The sequence below is a fragment of the Panthera pardus genome, unplaced genomic scaffold, assembly GCF_024362965.1.
Source record: "Panthera pardus isolate Hobbes unplaced genomic scaffold, ASM2436296v1 HiC_scaffold_27, whole genome shotgun sequence".
Taxonomy (NCBI): Eukaryota; Metazoa; Chordata; class Mammalia; order Carnivora; family Felidae; genus Panthera; species Panthera pardus.
In genome coordinates, this window is record NW_026526843.1 from 36218533 (window position 1) to 36238526 (window position 19994).

The 19994-nt window shown below is 38.2% G+C and overlaps 1 protein-coding gene across 1 annotated transcript in view; it reads right to left on the reverse strand.

Moving 5' to 3' along the window:
* The window catches only part of ALG13 (ALG13 UDP-N-acetylglucosaminyltransferase subunit), a 61709-nt gene extending 42219 nt beyond the window's left edge, over positions 1-19490 (reverse strand). The window contains 3 exon segments of the mRNA XM_019426882.2: positions 16966-17104; positions 18763-18925; positions 19368-19490. Coding sequence (XP_019282427.2) covers positions 16966-17036 — 71 coding nt within the window. The 5' untranslated portion in view covers positions 17037-17104; positions 18763-18925; positions 19368-19490.
* Between the last annotated feature and the right edge of the window lie 504 nt (positions 19491-19994).

Consider the following 19994-nt stretch of genomic DNA (forward strand, 5'->3'; position numbering starts at 1 on the left):
TTTTGGGAAGTTTTTACCTGTAGAAAAGAATACAAATTCTTCATATTTATCGCTATTTACACTAAAAATAAATACATAAAACTTCAATTAGTACAAATCCACATACTTCATTTTGAGGAAGGAAATCAAAGGGAAAACTGGGAGAAGAAAAAGAGAACCAGAAAAGCAATAGAAGAGCAGGAAATAAAATAAAAATTAGAGACAAGGAAACAAAAAGAAACAGGAAGAAAACAGAAAAGGTGGATACAGAAATAAAAAAGAAAGAAAAAAAGAGAGGAACATACAGAGAGGGCACACAGAAAAGACCCACACAAATACAGTTAACGGATTTTTGACAAAGGTACAAGAGCAGTTCAACAGAGAAAAGACACTATTTTCAAATGGTGCCGCACAATCCCATCCATATATAAAATAGAAAAAAATGGTCTTTATACCTCATCTTTATACAATTAATCTTCTATAACTTAATTAAAATGGACCAAAGGCCTAAATGTAGAACAAAATTTCAAAACTTTCAGAAGAAAGCATAAGGGAAAATCTTCAAGACCTTGAGTTAGGCAATGAATTCTTAGATATAATAAAAATTAATTGGACTTTATCAATATTAAAAACTTGTGCTCTACAAAGGACACTGTTAGGAAAATGAAAATGGCAAGCCGTAGACTGGAAGAAAGTTTTATCAGTATATTATCACACGTCTGACTAAAAAGCTTTGTATCAAAAATATAAAAAAAAATTCTCAAGTCAACAATAGGAAAACAATGATACAACTAAAAAATGCCCAAATGATTTGGGGTGCCTGAGTGGCTCAGTCGGTTAAGTGTCCAACTTGGGCTCAGGCCATGATCTTGATGTCTGTGGGTTCAAACCCCGTGTCAGGCCCTGTGCTGACAGCTCAGAGCCTGTAGCATGCTTTGGATTCTGTGTCTCCCTCTCTCTGTCCCTCCCTGTCCACACTCTGTCTCTCAAAATATATGTTGAAAAAATTTTTTAAAAAAATGCCCAAGTAATTTGACTACACATTTTACCAAAGATATAGGAATGGCTACTAAGCTAAAAAGATGCTCAACATCATTCGTCATTAGGAAAACGCAATTTAAAACCATTAAGAGGTATCAATTCACACCTACGAGAATGGCTATAATAAATACACAGAACAAGTATCAGCAAGGATGTGGAGAAACTGAAACCTAAGTGAAAGAAGCTAGATGCAAAAGGGGGTTGATTCGAAAAGAGATAGGATTATACTTACATGAAATATACCAAAAAAGCACATCTACAGAAAGCAGATCAGGGCTGCCTGTGGTTGGGATACGAATAGCTATTAACTGCAAACAAGCACAAAGGATCTTTTTTGATGTGATAAAAAAATGTTCCAAATCTGTTTCTGCACATTTCTGTATATTCACTAAAAATTAGTGAATTGTACACTTAAAACTGATCATTTTAACAGCTTTTTAGTTTATATACCCTGTAATTCAAAGTATAACTTCAATAATTTTTAGTACATTGAGAGTTGTGCATCCATTGGCACCATTTTAGAACATTCTCATTACACCCAAATGTAACCACATCCCGTACCAACCAACTGCTAACCCCCTATGCCCACAAACTCCAGGTAACCACCAATCCACTTTCTGTCTCTCTATATTTACCTATTCTAGACATTTTACATAAATGGGATCATACAATATATGGTCCTGTGTAACTGGCTTCTTTCACTTAGGTTTTAAAGGTTCACCCATGGGCAGCTCTTTCTGCCCATGGATCCTGTCCCCATGCTTTAATAAAACCTTTTATGCACCAAAAAAAATAAACAAAAGGTTCACCCATGTTGTAGCATGTATCAGTATTTCAATCCTATAGTTAAACTATACTGTATTTTATTTATCCATTCATCCATTAGTACTAATGTGGGTTGTTCCCACTCTAGCTTTTTATGACTAATGCTGTCAAACATTCATGTGCAAGTTTTTGTTTGGACATGTTTCTATCCTCTTGGGTAACACCTAGGAATGGAGTTGCTTGCTGGATCAATGTTTACCGTTTGAACAACTGTCAGGCTGTCCTCCACAGCAACTGCACCATTTTACATTCTCATGGTGTATGAGGGCTCCCATTTTTCCACAACCTATCCATAATTACAGTCCATCTCTTTACTATAGCCATCCTAGTGGGTGTCAGTGGTACCTCATTGTGGTTCTGTTTTCCATTTCCCTGATGGCTAACAATGCTGAAAGTCTTTCATGTGCCTCTTGGACATTTGTAGATCTTTAAATGAGATACCATCACATACATCTTAAAATGACTAAAATTTTTTAAAAACTGACAATACCAAGTGTTGACAAGGATGCAGAGCGACTGGAACTCTCATATGTTGCTGGTGTGATATAAAATAGTACAACCACTCTAAAAAATGGTTTAGCAGTTTCTAGAAGGTTAAACAGAGTTGCTACATGACCCAACAATTCCACTTCTAGTTATCTACCCAAGAGAAATGAAAACTTCAGCTCACAAAAAACCTGTATATAAATGTTTATAGCAGCTTTATTCATAATCATGATTCCCCCCAAACTGGAAACAATCCAAATATCCTTCAATTGGTAAATGGGCAAACTAGCACATCCATACAACAGAATACTTCTCAGTATTAAAAACAATAATGAAGTATGCATAACTAAAAGACTGCATTTATGACATAATGGAAAAGACCAAACTACTGAAAGGGAAACCAGATCAGTTGCTGACAATAGTTACGGCTATAGGAAAAGGCTGACTACAAAGGGATGGCAGAAAGGGATAAATGGGGATGATGTAAGTATTCTATACCTTTTTAAAATTTTTTAACGTTTACTCATTTTTCAGAGAGAGAGAGAGAGAGAGAGAGAGAGAGCGAGCGAGCTAGAGCAGGGAAGGGGCAGAGAGAGAGGGGGACAGAGGATCTGAAATAGGCTCTGTGCTGACAGTAGACAGGCCGAGGCAGGGCTCAAACTCAACAAACCGTGGGATCATGACCTGAGCCGACGTGAAGACACTTAACCAACTGAGCCGCCCAAGCGCCCTAGTATTCTGGATCTTGGGTGTGGTAGTGGCTACACAATTGCACATTTGTCAAAATTTATACAACTATACAAGAAAAATGCTAATTTTGCTGTATTTCAACTGAAAAATAAAAAGCAGAAAAACAGAATTAAGTTGAGGAGCTCACAGAATGGACGAGAATGAAGACAAAAACCAAGAAAATTAGAGGGTCACTATAGGATGGCCAACATCTAACCAAAAGGAGGCCCCCCCCAAAAGATAAAAAGTATAAGGGGAAGAAATGATGGTGATGATGATGATAATGATGAAAGGAGAACTGTAGCATTGCAGGATAGGAGTACCTGTATTTAGAATGAAAGGGTCCATGAAGTAGCTCGAACAATAAAAGCAAAAAAGATGATCAGCAATGCACAGGCCATTTCTGAAGTCAGGGGATCAAGAGGAAAAACAGGTCACATACAAATGATCACACATAGGAGTAGCAATAAACTTCTCAATAGAATAACTATAAGCTAGCAAACAATGAGGTTCAGTATGTGAGGGAAAATTATTTCCAACCTTGAACTCTATACCAAGCTATCAATCAGATGGGAGAGTAGAAGCATTTTCAAACATGAAAGATTAAAACAATTTACCTCCTTTCTACAAAGTTATGGAGGATATTTGAAACCAAAATAAAGAAGTTAAACCACAAAATGGGGGATGGGGGCAGAGTCCTAGAAACAGAAGATTCATTGCAAGAGAGAAGCAAAATGATTTCTAAGATAAGGGTGAAAGGGAAATCCCAGGAGGACACACATTCAGCAGGACTAGAGAATAACCAGTTCACATAAAAGGACACAGAACTCCAGCACGCACGCGCGCGCGCACACACACACACACACACACACACACACACACACGAAAAAAAGAACTCCAGCACAGACATTTCAGAAATAAATAATGAAAGTTACGGATAAAAGATATTTAACCTCTGGAGAGTGGGAATATTTTTATGGAAAAAAGGGAAAAATAAGCAAATGAAAATACTAAAACTGAGGTTAGTTTTATAGAAAAGGGAATGTAATCAATGAATGTGGACTACAGGACTCAGATGTGAATACTGTATTTAAGTAATCCTGTCAACACTGCAAAGAGATCTCACAAGAACTGAGAAAACTAAATTTTTTTTAAATTTAAGTATTATCTACAGACTTCCTACTATGGAAGAAAAGGAAGAGGAAGATAAATCCTCCTCCTCCATGTTAGCAAGTCTATAGGTGATATTTAACAAATGAAAACAAGTTTGAACATATTCACTTATAAAACATAAAATCATGCAATATGGTCAACTACTGAAAGCAGAGTCAGAGATGGGGAGAAGTGGACCGCAGAACTGCTGTTTGTTATACACCTTGTGGAACTAGTTAATCTTTTATACTACTTACATTTATTATCTTAAATAAAAAACTTTTAAAATATTTGGTAAATGAGCAAGAAACAATAGCATAATAAACTGGGAAAGTAAATGGGAAATAGAATTTTATAGCTACAAGGGACCCCTTATTTTGCAGAAGCAGCACGTTTCAAATAATTCTAAAACCTCCAGGTTTTCACTTCCTGTCATTAACAATACTAGGACTAGAATTATGCACTGATTGTTACACAACTATAAAGAGGAATCGAATATCAAAAAAAGAAAAAATGAACAAAGGCTCTGAGGTGGTTAAGTACAGGTTACATTCCCCCAAATTAGTACAACAGAAGTTTTTTAAAAAGACCTGTGGGACAATAGTAGATTCCATCTTGTATATAACGGCCACTTGATATTATTTAATACTGCCCTTTCAATGTATGTATTGCACTTGAAATCTCAAGTGGCTTACTATTTTTGGGGGGGGCTTGCTATTTTAAGTAGGCTCCACACCCCATGCAGAGCCCAACTTGGGGCTTGAACTCCAGACCCTGAGGACCAAGACCTAGCTGTGATCCAGAGTCAGACGCTCCACCAACTGAGCTACCCAGGCAGCACCCTGGCTTACTATTCTTCTACAGCAAACTACTCCAATCCTGTAAACCTCTAGAACAGTAGTTTTCAAGTCAAGGGCTCCATAAACTAGATTACCCCATGCCTAGAGTTCTGACTCAGCAGGTCTGGTGTGGGTCCCAAGAACGTGCATTTCTAACAAGTTCTCCGGTGAAGCCGATGCTGCTGGTCCAGGACCACACTTTGGTGCTCTCAATGTTGTTTCACAAGTTATAAGCATTCCTAAAGAATTTCAAGGTGAAAATTTCTGGAAACCCTGCACACTATAATCCAATCTTTGAGGTTCACAATGCCCATTAGCAGTATCAAAGGCTCTAAGGAATGCTAAAATCATCTGCTTAATTTTGACCTGGCCTTTTCCATAGGGAAAAGTACTTTGTAGAAGTACAAAGATTCTCCAAAAATCTTCCCAAAGATTTGGGAAAAGCCAGATCCAAAGTGAATGGCAGGGAACTTTACCATTCAAGTTGCCAACAGTTTTTAATGCACAATAACTACTGCTATTAAATTGTTGCAGAGATTGAAAAATGTTGCTGTACAAATTTGTGATCTAAACCTAAGGTTCCTGTAATAACCACAGAAGTTACTGAATGTTCAGGGGTGCTTGGGTAGCTCAATCAGTTCAACGCCTACTTCAGCTGAGGTCATGATCTCAAGGTTTGTGAGTCTGAGCCCCACCTCAGGCTCTGTGCTGACAGTTCAGAGCCTGAAGCCTACTTCAGATTCTGTGTCTTTCTCACTCTCTGCCCTCCCCCACTTGTGCTCTTTCTCTCTCAAGAATAAACAAACATTTTAAAAAAAATTAAAAAGATACTGAATGTTCAGTGCTTAGCACAAAGTACTTAAGTATTGAATGCTGTCAGCTGCAACCTGACAAAACAATTCACTAAGAAATTCTTTGGTCAAAAAAAAAAACAAAAAAAAACCCAGAAGAACCAGAACAGTTTCACCTAGATTCTACTGGAAATCAAGCCAAAGTTCAAATGTAACTCCCCAGAGGTGCTTTCCCCAACACTGATAAAGTTTCTTTCAATTCTGAAAATAATGGAACAAAAAATAATTGCCTTAAAAACTATTAGGTACTATATACTCTGGTTACAGATTAAAATAAATTGAAGTAAATCAAAATAACTTGTAATAATTAACATTACTTGACTTGTCAAGAAACTGATGTGCCTTAACTTTATAATTACTGCTTTTTATATTGTAATTTAACTGAAAATGTGACTTATAAGTGCTAGAACTGTTTCTTCACTGATCAAATAAGGAAATTCTTTGTAGTACAACATACAAATACTAGTAGTTTCAGTTCTAAGGTAACACTCCTTTCCTGTTTCAACCAGTTAAATGAGGTACATGCCTGAAAAATTTTTAAAGCATACGTTATCTGTGACATACATGGTTCACTTGTGAACGTATGTATGTCATGATGCTTCAGAGTTTCTGTTTTAGTTACTGAGAGGCAACATGGTTCCATGAACGGAGTATTATGAACTTGGTTATGCCACTTTCTGAGTCAGTTTCCTCATCTATAAAATGAAGATGGGTTGCGTGATGTCTAAGGTCTTTTTCAGGTCTAAGAAACTGTGACTACAGGTGACTCAATGGTGGATAACGGATTTGCCCTCCCTTTAAATGGTCAACTTTGTGATCAACATTAACCATAAAAACAGCCTATACGGGGATTAACCTATTATCCTGGCAAATTATGTGGTTGGCCCACATAAAAATGAATAAATCTTACCTCACCAAATGAAATAAACTGACCTAGATTTTTAAAGGCAACAAAATTTATAACTATACGTGATGATGGCTTCAGCTAAACTTACTGTGGTAATCATTTTGCAATATATGCATGTATTCAATCATTATGTCGTACACCTTAAACTTCTACGATGTTCTGTCAATTATCTAAAACTGGAAAAAATAAAAATGACAATCACATGTATGTAACTTGGGAAAGAAGCTGCTGAGAGGCAATAAGTATTAAAAAAAACACTTAGTACTAAATCATTTCACATTTTTAGTACCACGATAACACAGGACCAATTAAGGGAAATAGCTCAACTCTACAGAACCTCTGAGGTTTTTCATTACTGAAAAATATTAACAGTAAGCATTTTTAACAGCACCCTGAAACTAGAACCTGTCACTTCTTTCCATAGTGGACATTTAAACAAAATTAGCAAAGCAGGATTTAGGAGAAAAGGGAACACAATGTTTCCAAAACAAAATGTGGCCACATGACCTTATACTCAACCTCTTCTTCAAACGTCAAGAAAAGAGACCATAAAGAATTGATTTCCCAGAGCAGTGATCCTTGTTCAGGTATGCAAAACAGAAGAAACATTACCGAGAGCCTCTTGCTTTTTCGGTCTCTTCCCCACTTGCATCTAAAGTACTCTAATAACGGATTAGAAAAAAAAGCAAAGTAATACTTTGCTTAAAAAATGTGTCATATTGGCACAGAAATACTAAGGGTTTTTTTTTTTACTTTAAGTTCCTTACAGTGTCTTAACAGTCTACCAACATGGAGAATAAAGACCAGAACACACTTGTTTTGATGCACTTACTTAAATCTCTAAATAATCTTTTATTCTCTAACTAGAACTCCATCTAGAGACTGACTAGAATCCAAAGATGAAATTCAGTGAGGACTTTGCTTTCTGTATCACTTACAAGTATATACTGTGAATTTCAAGGAAATCTAAGTCCATTCCTACTTCTTAAAACAAAAACTCTAACCGAGAAAATGTATTATTTCAATGACATTTTTTATTTTCAAACATGCCACACAATTGGTTTTAGGTCTTATAAATCACCTATGAAGGAAGTTAGTTTTACGAATTCACAAATGGGAAAATTGAGATCCAGAAAATTACTTAGGCCCAGGACTTAAGAATGTTTTTCACTCCTAAATTTGGGGAGTGTATCATCCACCCACTTCACACTGGAAATAGAGAAACAACCAATAGGTTCTGTAAGAAGGAGAAATGAACAGTAAAATGATGCAGTATAGGGTCTCACACACACATCATTCCAACAGTGACTATCAGAGTTCAACAAACAAATGTTAAAAGCACACGTAACAGTAAATAAGGTACAATACTGTATTGCTTCACCAAATAGCCTAATCTAGCAGATCCTAAAATAATTACTACAAATGAAAAAATCCATTTAGTTCCTTTTACCAATTAGAAACAGTGCTACACAAGACATTATGGGTTATGTACAGAGTTAACAGAATATTAAAAGTAGTTTCGAAATGTGTTTGGTAGGTGTTAAACTTGATAAGTTTATAACTGATATGTCATAAAACTGGGAATTATTAAGCTTACTGTATTTAATCAGAGGGCTCCATTAAAAAGGAGTCTGGTAGTTATCACCAGAACACTAATGAACAAATGAAAATACAGAAGTTGGCCTCAGTCTGGGGATTCTTAACCTGGAACCTTCAAGGTACCTGTAAGAACTCCCTGAAATTCATGGCAAGATGTGTCTAAGTGTCAGTAGAAAAAAATGCAATAGTTGTAAATGATCACGTCAATCAAAACAATTTTGGCTAGGATGTAGTAAAAATTCATAAACACAATAAAGAGCTAGGAGAGAAATACCAAAATAGGTGGTATTTAATGGTCTAAAAGACCCAGAAATATTTTTCAAGACTCAAGATCAAAGTCAATAAGCATATATTCTTCATTTCTATTTGAAGCAAGCTAGGTTTGCTCACCTGCTGTCTGGCCACCTACAAAAATTGTGAGAATTTAAAGAACTATTCAATATAAAGACTGTGCTACAATAATCATGTAAAGAGTTACCCATTTAACAAGGAATTAAATGTTTGGTAGTTGTCCTAAATCTCAAAGTAATCTTTTACTGGAACACACCATAGCTACTTAATAAACCTCTTGATTTTTAACATCACCCTTTACCAAAAATTCCCAATTGGTACCATTATTTGACAGATCCTTAAATACCATTAGAATATTACACAGATCAGCACTACTGTTTTAGATGCCATTCCTGTAAATACCTGATCCTACAAACTTCATACAATGTGATGACCACATCTTTCTTATGAACCAGACATCCTAGATAGACTGTACGAAATGAATGTGTGCAAGATTACAGTGTTTCCTAATCAAGACCATGAGAGAAAGTGCATTTATCATTCATGGAAAGCCTGTGCTTCAGGCATGGATTTGAGAATAAGTAAGACACTTCCTCCTCAACTAGACTGTTGAAGAGTTCCTCCAGAGCAGGAGTCACATCTTGAGTGCAAAAAGTAGATTCTTATCATGTATTTATGTTAAAAGACTAAATGAACAAATAAATAAATGGGCTCGAGCTATTTAGGAAGTAAAGCTAAGAGAACCTGGTGATCAATCAGATATAAAGGGTTGGAGATAATAAGCCTGGAGTACTAAATGGTAACACCATCAATATGGGCAAGGATCTCAGAAGGATGAAAAATAGAATTTTAGTTTGGGACACATGAATCTTACTGTGCTTAGAGAATTAACAGACCTACAGGCAACTGGAAGTACCATTCAGGAGCCCAAATCAGAGTTGGGGGGATATAAATAGGAACATCAATAGTAGCTCTGGGAGTGATGAAAATACCAAAAACATACAAAGAGAAAAGGACCAAAAAATAGAACCTAAAACAAATATTTAGAGAAAACAAATATTTAGAGAAAACAAGAGCCAGTAACTTGCAATCACCTGGGAGAATTTCTCCACATCAGTATGCTTTTAAATAATGATGTAAAAACTAAAAAAGGTTATATACCTGTGGTTATCATACAATCAAAATTCCTTAGAACAATCCTGTGACTTCAAATATTCTACCCTCTCACCATAAATGATGGAAATACAATGGAAATCACCTTTCTAATTAAAATTCCCAGTCCATCAGACACTTCAGTGGCATAAAACTTCCTTTCTGCATTATCCTGAGCTCAGTTCCTCATTCCCAAAATGGGAGAGTAACTATTTCAGAGAGTCATTGTAAAGATTAAGTGACCTCGTATCTGTAAACAGCTTAAAATAGTACCTGATACATACTAATCACGCAACAGGGGTTAACTATTATTATTTCTTTCCCCACGCCCCCACAAAAATATAGTATTAATTATACAGCAGAAAACAGATTACCACACAACTATCTGGACCACCCATTCCAAATGTTTCTGCCAAATCAGTTTCAAAAGGCCTGCCCATACATCTCATTTCTTAAGACTGTATGCAGATTTTGGGTCATCTCCGAAAATTTTATACTTTGAACAAATGAGATTAGTGCTTATACCATAAAGAAGGGCCACGAAAAATACCTACAAGTCATTCCTGACTTTCTTTAGTCTTGGAAAACTCTTCCTCAAACTATCAAAGTGGTAGTACACATTTTTATACTATGCTTTTTATCTACATGATTTACCTTTGAAAGCAAAGTAGTGTTCCAAAGTGTCTAAAATCACACACTTGATAGTATTTTCAGATAATGACTAGCTGACCCTGGAACAACATGGATTTGAACTGTGCAGGTCTACCTATACTCAGATTTCTCCAATACAGTACAGTATGGTAAATGTAGTTTCCTTAATTTTTACATTTTATCTCTAGCTTACTTCACGTTAATAATATAGTATGTAATACACATAATATACAAAACATGGGTTAATCGATGATTTATGTTATCAGTAAGGCATCCAGTCAACAGTAGGCTATTAGTCAAGTCTTTTGGGACTCAAAATTATTTACATGTAAATTTCCAACTGCACAAGGGTCTTGCACTAACGCCCACATTGTTCTAGAGTCAACTATACCTTTAAATGTTCCAGAATCTCAGATCAAGTTCATCAGTTGTGCTGTCTTACCCACCACCAAATCCTTCCAGCTGTCTTTCCTCCCAAATCATAATAAGCATCCATCAATACTCCTTACTTCCCAGGGTCATCCTATAACCTCACATCACTTTTCATCTAACAACAGCAACTTTCTACCATTACTTATCTACTTCTGAACCTATCCATGATACGAGTTTCTCAAAATACTGAACTTTCTTTTGCTTCCCCATCCCTAGAAATCTAAATACCTCTAACGGAAAACTGTTACTCTAGAAATCTAAATACCACTAACAGAAAACTATTAAATATAAAACGACATTCCACTTTTCCACTGATTTCAAGAACCTGAAGCCCGCCAGGTAATGAAACGAAACGAATTTCAAAGCAAACATTCCAAATAGAATCTTGATTACCATTAATTTTTTCGTAAGGACCAATAATAGGTAAACGGGCAATTAATTTATCTGAAGCCTCTTCCCTCATCTATAAAAAGTTTGTAGTACGTATGCTTAATATTCTATTCCAACTCCAAGAACCTACAATTCTTTGTCTTAAAGTCTTCATTCATTCAATCTGGTATCAATCCTACCCATGGTAGTTTGCTACATTCCAAACTCAGAAATCACAGTTTTCTAAGTCCAAGGTAAGATTATACCCCAAAGAGAAACGCAATTAAGTGTGAAATTCCTACTAAAATAAACTTCTAATAAATGAACAAAACTCTCCTTGGAAGGGATTAAAGTAACTAAACACTAGGCAAACAACTATAAAGAATCAAACAGCTTACAACATATATTCTGGTATGGCAGAGCACAAGACCAGGAGTCAAAGAGCTGCTTCTAGCGGCAGCTCTGTCAAAGGCTGTTATTTTAGACAAGTTGTAACCTCTGGCCTTCCTCATCTGAGAAATGATGGGATTGGACTAGATGACTTCAAGAATTCCTGTCAAATCAAAATGACTCTGAGATACCTTTTGATTTTTAAGCCGAACAATGGGTATTAAATTTCACAAAGGTATACAGTCCAGGGAGATCACTACACACAAATAACACCATAGGGTTAAGCCTCTGCTAAATGAAATAATGGAATCTGAGTTATATATTCTTGTGGGAAAGAAAACAGAGGCTTTGGAGTGCCATATTACTTTACAGTTGTCTGATGTTTGAGTAGACCCTTTGTTTAGAATTCTCTATGGTTCATGACATAAAATAGCCACTCATTGATCAAAATACATTTTAAGCCATAATTTTTCTCAAATTAGAGAAGCACATTTATAAAAGAGCCCAGAAAAGTCAAATCCTCACCATGTATTTGAAAAGGGCCTCTCCTGTGATATTAGTATTAGATCAATATATAATTATTATTCCTGTAATATCAGTATATCAATATATAACTATTATGGTGCTGTGAATTCTCAACTATGCAGATGTAGATTACTCACTTTTTAGATTATTCTCAGCAAAATTTTAATCCAAGTTGGCTTCCTCCTGCTACCCAGAGTATTTCTCAGCCACCACCTTCTACTATTAGTAAGAATTTATTTTAATATTAGCCTAAGTAAAACAATCAGGAAAATAAATCTACAAAAACATTAAGTAGAGCATCCCAAGTAAAATGTTTAGAACAGTCAATATATTGTAATAACGTTATAGAAAGTACGTCTTTATAGCGTATGCTGTTTTTATGAAGTAGATCTAAAACTTCTCCCAGAAAACTATGAACACTTACAGATAATCCAGTTTATTTTACAGGACTCAAGACTACTTACTCCCATCAGAATTTCATAAGGTATCGATCTTGAGCTACATGAACCTAAAAGCCATGTATTTAGCCCATTATACACATCAGATCATGTATTTGCTTGTAAAACTTGTAAGTACACTGAGTTATAAATTGCTCTATGTTGTTACAGTAAATGCTTCAATACCACTGTGAGAAGGGCCCTTAGAAAATAACAGCAAGTCCTATTGGCCTAAGTCCTTTGATTTACTCTTTTCAAACCAATAAAGCTTTGATACTGAACAAGGTTATTTTGTCATTTCCTATTTAGATTTTAGAAGGGACTACATCCACTCCACTGAAAGTAGTTTCTCTAAGTACCATAGATCAACTGACTTGATATTTAATCTTGATCACCTTTTTAAGATAATTATTAAACTGTATATTTCACAGAAGAGAACTCGTTTTTGTTTTTTTTTTTTAAAGTTTTCTTCCTTAAATTATAAAGGTAAAGACGCTAACTCTCAAATGTCTTTACAAATTGGTTACTGCTTCATTTTTTATTCTAGGACCACCAAACCAATAACTACGTTTGAAGTTCTTGTCAAAGTTTTCAGATTTAACTCATTTTTTTCATGATTCTAAATCAACTGGGAATTTTAAGATAAAACCTGTAAATGCTCACTAAATACTTTACTAAAATAAAAAGATTAAGTAAAAATCTACTGAATTTACTAAATTGCGATGAGGATTTGGACCCAAATGCTAACATTCACACCATAAAATTTTCTATACATTCTATAGATGTAGAAGTTTATTAATTTATATTATTCTGCAAATTTGTATTTAATTTGATTTAACCACATTCCATAGGTTGAATTTAGGGGGTGTTTTTAAAGTGTTCAGAGTTTAGTGTTTATTTTTGTAATCCAACAACTTTATCCAAAAATGCAGAAAATTTTTCTGGCTGGCCAGGAGGAAAACATTTCAGTGTTGATAAGTCCATTGACTGTAACAGCCCAGGAAGCGTGCTAAAACAAAAGAAGAAAAATATTAGGTAACAAGAGAGAAAATGCCATAATTCATCTGCTGCCCACTTGATGACTGATTCTAACTTCCAAGAATACTGTGATGCTTCTCAAACTGTGTATGTGAATTTTAATGTAAAATTTTCCTATAGGTATCTAGTGGACCCTTGAACAACATGGAGTTAGAGGAAGAAACCCACCTCCTGCACCGTTCAAAATCCACGTACAACTTGAGACTCCCCCAAACTTTCACTACTAATAGCCTACTGTTGAGCAGAAGCCTTAGTGGTAACACAGTCAATTAACACATTTTGTACATATTACATTCTGTATTAACAATTACATAAACCAGAGCAAATGTTATTACGACAATCGTAAGGAAGAGAAAATGCATTTACAGTTCTGACTGCAAAAAATCCACGTATTAAGTGGACCCATGTCGTTCAAAGCTGTGTTGTTCAAGGGTCAACTCTACATGCAAAGATAAAAGCAATACCAGGAACACTACGCTACCTGTCAATACCAATTCAACAGATACGTTTCTCGTGTCAACTGAAATATTACAAAAATATTATTTCATAAAAGATGTGGTCACATGGCTTTTGAATAATTCTCAGGACTGGCCAGATATAAACTGAAGCAAAATTAATTTATGAAAACAGAATAAACGGAAAAAAAAGTAACAGCTGCCAGACAAGAATAAGCTGGGGAAACTACTAAACCATGCATGAAGATTGCAAAATAAAATTTTTTCCCAGTAATTTACTATCATAAATCCATATATAATCAAGCAATGTACAATCACCATGCATGTTGGAAATAGATTCCAAACTATGACATAAAAGTACTACTTCAGAAATTTAATTAAAGCAGCCACTTAAATTAGAACAGACATACAACCACCCAGCCTAGATTCAGGGGACTAAATAATACACCTAAAATGAAAATACAACCAATTATTGATTTTTACAGTATTCATGTCTGTGACTTCCTGGAAATATAGAAAAAAGACTTATAAAACTGTAAGAAATTACCAAATTGGAGACCTGTACAGCTTTCTTTTCAGCTTAAGGAACACAGATAGATAGGTTTCTGAAATCAATGCTTTCTCATTTTAAATGTACAGACATAAAAATCAGGGATGCCTCGGTGGCTCAATCGGTTTTCAGCCTCCGACTTCGGCTCAGGTCATGATCTCACTGTCCGTCAGTTCGAGCCCCACATAAGGCTCTATGCTGTCGGCTCAGAGCCTGGAGCCTGCTTGAGATTCTGTCTCCCTCTCTCTCTGCCCCTCCCTTACTCATGCTCTGTCTCTCTCAAAAATAAAATTTAAAAACTAAAAAAATATATAAATGTATGGACATAAAAATCAAAGCTGATTTGGGGCACCTAGGTGGCTCAGTCGGTTAAGCATCCAACTTCGGCTCAGGTCATGATATTGCAGTTTGTGAGTTCGAGCACCGCATCAGGCTCTGTGCTGACAGCTCGGAGCCTGGAGCCTGGAGCCTGGAGCCTGGAGCCTGGAGCCTGCTTTGGATTCTGTGTCTCCCTCTCTCTCTGCCCAACCCCCCTCCCACTCTCAAAAATAAATAAACATTAAAAATTTTTTTAAAAAAATCAAAGCTAATTTAACATCTAGAATAAAAATACTTATCAAAAGTGTTTGGAAAAATTGACTTGCGTAAACCAGTTAGGAAGAATTTATTCTCTAAAAAATGAGGTCAACCCCTAACAATCTCAACTACCCAAGGAAAGCCATGCCCATTATCTGAAACCTACATGATTTTTATTATCTAGCTTCTCCCAACTCTGAATACTTTTAATAATGACTTCTAGGTTACACAGCCACCCTGATGTTCCCTCTCCTCCATCATGTATGGATTAGGACACCAATAACTATTCCTGAAACAATCAATGAAACTGTCTCCTTTCAATGAGAACAAGAATCATCTGTTTTGTTCACCAGTGTATGCCAAGTACCTAGAATAATGCCTGGAACATAGTAGGTGCTCAATAAATATTTAATGAACGAACAAGAATTTACTGAGTGCGTAAAAGACAGACGCAGTGAAGTCAAAAGAAATGCTTATGTTCTAGCCAGTTTCTTCTAAGGTTTTTCACTTTAAACTTCAACTTATTATAACAAAAAATACATTATTTTGTAATACTTCTATAAAGTCTTTACTTCTCAAAACATCAAAAAACTTCAAATTAGAATAGCTTTTAAAGTCAAATAATTGGGTATTACTGACCTGACCCTTTGGCAAGCTTCTAGTGTCTCAAGAAGAATTACTAGAAAACAAATCAGCAATTTTCTTCATCCTTCTACTGTGATGTTGATCATTTCTTGTTGAATTTTAATATACTTCTAGAAAATAATACTCCTTACCATAGTAATTCCTCTGGCTTAAAATACCTCAATGGCTTCTCACTACACATAGAATAAAATCAGTACTCTTACATGAGCTCTCCCCACCCAGTCTCATACTATCTTCTTCCTTGCTCACCATACTCCTGCTACATTTAATAACCTTCCCCTCTATTCCTCAAACACAACAAACGCCCTGCTCATTCCTAACTTAGGGCCTTTGGAATTGCTGCTGTTCTTTCTTCCTCTAGAGCTTCATACTACCTCTTGTTATTCAGGTCTTGGCTCAAATGTCAGATACCCATCCATGCCTTCCCTGACTATTCTAATTAATCTTCACTCCAGTTATCGTATCAGCTTGCCTAATTCTCTTCATAACACATTTCACCATGTGAAATTATCTTGATCACTTATTTATGAACTGTTTACTATCTCCTGGTACTAGAACATAAGTACCATGAGAGCAGGGGCTTCATCTCCCGTTTACCACTGTATCCACAGCACTTAAAAGTAATGCCTGTGACGTATTAGGTATAATTTTATTAACGGATGAATCAATTTCACTTAGGGATTCCAGTGGATTTACTAAAGGCAAAACCTTAATTATAAAATATGCAAACGCCTTCCTTGAATGATGAAAATCTAACAAACTCAAAAATTATATTCCCAGAGACCTGTGCACCCAGATGAACTTACATACATGCACACACACACATTCACATGCAATGGAACAGGCACAGATACGGAAAGAAATAGAACACAGAGATCACGCTCACAGTGGAAGACAAACAAATAAGGGTTTTACAGGTGAGAGAAATCAAAGCATGCTTGGTAAGTGGGAAAAGGTAAGAGGTTGAAAAGACAGGTTAGGTAGGTGGGTAAGAGTAGTAGGGGAGGATTTAAGGCAAGAGGTCAAATTATCAGTCTCTGGTATACCTGCAAGTACAGTAGAAGAGATGCCCGTCTTTGTGTAGCTGCTTTGCCAATTCCAGCTGATGATTGTTCATCAACTTTTCGTTTATAACCACCACAAGGGGCTTTCTGTTTTCCAGAGTCTCCAAACAGCTTCCTGCACCTACAAAAATTAATCAAAATTGTTAGTTTTTTTTTAAAAAAAGTTAAGTAAGGTGCTCCACACCAAGCGTTAGTTAGAACTGAAGGGGGCGCCTGGGTGGCGCAGTCGGTTAAGCGTCCGACTTCAGCCAGGTCACGATCTCGCGGTCCGTGAGTTCGAGCCCCGCGTCGGGCTCTGGGCTGATGGCTCGGAGCCTGGAGCCTGTTTCCGATTCTGTGTCTCCCTCTCTCTCTGCCCCTCCCCCGTTCATGCTCTGTCTCTCTCTGTCCCAAAAAAAAAAAAAAAAAAAAAAAAAAACACGTTGAAAAAAAATTTAAAAAAAAGAACTGAAGATGAAAACTTAGCTGGCAGAACTACAAACCACGCCGTTCAATCACACGCTCAAAATAACAAAATGTAATTATCAGTTGCTTTGTAGTATGTTATAACCTGGACTTGAAAAATACATCTTTTATCACTGCCAACAATATCACGATCCACGATTCAGCATTTTGCCACTTGCCCTCTATTAGTATGTCCTGGGCATGTCTCGAATCCAAGTAAGATTCAGGTTCAACACACTGTTCATGAAACTGTACCACACTTCTACTCACTTCTACTCAAACACAAGTGGAAAAAGCAAGTCTTCAACAGTGAAAGGCACCAAAAAGAAAAACTTTGACCACCCTTAGGAGACTGCCTGTGAGGTACCATCCCCGACACATCAAAAATAAATCTCCATGCATGTGCATATGTACAATATTTGGGTCAATTCCACTCTGATACCTAAAATAGTTTAGAGGTTTTCAACGGGAGCGAAGAGACTGTTAGCTAGACAAAACTTTTCTGGGTAACTACTTTAGGGTAGAAGATAGACTAGACTAACACCAGACTTACTTATGGACTAGACAAGTTACAGTTAATCTCTGTGCCTCTACTTCTTCATCTGTAAAATGGGAATAGTACTTAGTTTGTATGTTTGGGAGAATTCTACAGCTTATATAAACAAAGCACAGAGACCAGCACCAAGAGCGGTTTACTATTATCCTATACCACCCATGTGTTAGTAAGGCCTGTTTCTAAGAAGTCTTCTCTCTTCACATTAGGCCTCGTAAGAGCCAAAAAACTTCCTCACTTATCCTGCAATCGAAATTGCAATGCTCCCCAAAAGCCGTTCTTCTGAAGGTACCGGTAGTCTAACTAGATCAGGTTCTTTGAAGAGCAGGCCATGATTTACACAGTATGTGGGTTAAAGAAGATCGACTACATTCGTTTCACGCTCACACTTAAAATGTTAAAAAAAAAAAAATCTTTCAAAGCCAATTTCTCCAGAGCCAAGCCAACCAATAAGCTGGCTGAACATTCCTGCAGATCTAAGCCCAAATACTGATCTCAAGTTTGACCGCTCGCTCGTTACACAGGACGTTGGGGGTAAATCATTTGGCTTGTGTTTAGGGTTTCTAATTACGGTAAAGTTGCGCTACGGGCTTCGTTTCCTATCCTTCTATCACCCGGACGCAATAAATTCTTTCCGAGAATGTCAATAGGTACATTCGAAGAAATAATCTACCCACCACGACTACAGTGAGGTACTGCAGTGATTTGGGTTTACCTCACAAAAAGTCAACTCTCTGTTCTCACTACCAAAACCCAAATCGCGGGATTCTAAGGCACTTTACCTGCGTGACTAATAACAAGATCTGCTTTCTCAAGATCTTCTTTCAATGAATCCTTGTACCTGTAAACATCCAGAGCAAAGGACTCAGTACGGAATGGTTCGGGTACCACCTTCCCTCTACCTATCTGGAGAACGAGTCGGTCGTAGCCAAGGCTCTTGATTATCTGAAAAAAAGGGGGGGGGGAAGGCGGGATTTTTAAAGAGGCTAATGCTAAGGAGAAAAAAAACAACACCACCACCCCCTGAAAGTCGGTGTTCAGACCGGGACGCGCGGACCGCAAAATATTCTACCCCGCGGCCGGTTTCGCTTTCCCAAAACGACGCTTCGCCCCTCACCGGACCCCGGGAAGGTTCCTCACAAGCCCTAGCGGGAAAATCTAAGCGACCCAGCTCACCGAGCCCTGAGAGGACCGGCCACGCCACGAGCAAAAGAGCAGGCAGAGACCCCGAGAAAGGCGCCCAGAACTAGCGGGGAGGCAAAGAAACGCCTGCGATCCGCCTCGCGGCCGAAGCTGCGCGAACCCCCAGGCCGGGGGAGCCGCCGCAACGCCGCCGGAGGACGCCGGCCGCGAGGAAGCCCGCGGAGAAGGCAAGACGCGGGCTCACCCGAGAGCGGCGGGGGCAGGGCGGGAACGGCGCGCCGAGCGGGTCCAGCCGGATCGAGCCGGACCGGACCCGGCAGCGCTCGCGAGGCGCGCGGTGCCGACCACGCGACCACGCGACCCGGCGTGGGCCAGAGGAGCAACAGCAGGCTAGCTAGTCCGAGCCCAAGGAACACCAACTCAGAGAGGCGGAGCAGCGGGAAGGAGGGGCGAAGCCGGAGGAAAGAGAGGCGGAGGCGGAGAGTCGGCAGGCTAAAGCCAGGGAAAGGAGGAGCCGGAGAACCGACGGGGAGGAGCGGCCGAGAAGCCGGCGGGGAAGGAGAAAGAGGAGGTGGAGGACGCTGAGGAGAGGGGGAGCCGGAGGAGGGGCCAGGCGTGCGCGGGGCGGGGCCAGGCGTGCGCTGGGGCGGGGCCAGGCATGCGCGGGGCGGGGCCAGCAAAGGGGCGGTGGCACCTGAGGTCGAGCCATAGCGAGGCGGGGGGGGGTTCCTTCCGAGCGCTGCGGTTCCGGCAAGGTTACCGAGGCTAGCGGTAAGCCTAGGGGCGGCGAGCTGCAAGCGAAACCGCGGCGCGCCGGCCCGCCCACCTCCCCCACTCACTTGCAGAGTGTCGTGCGCCGAGACACACGCAA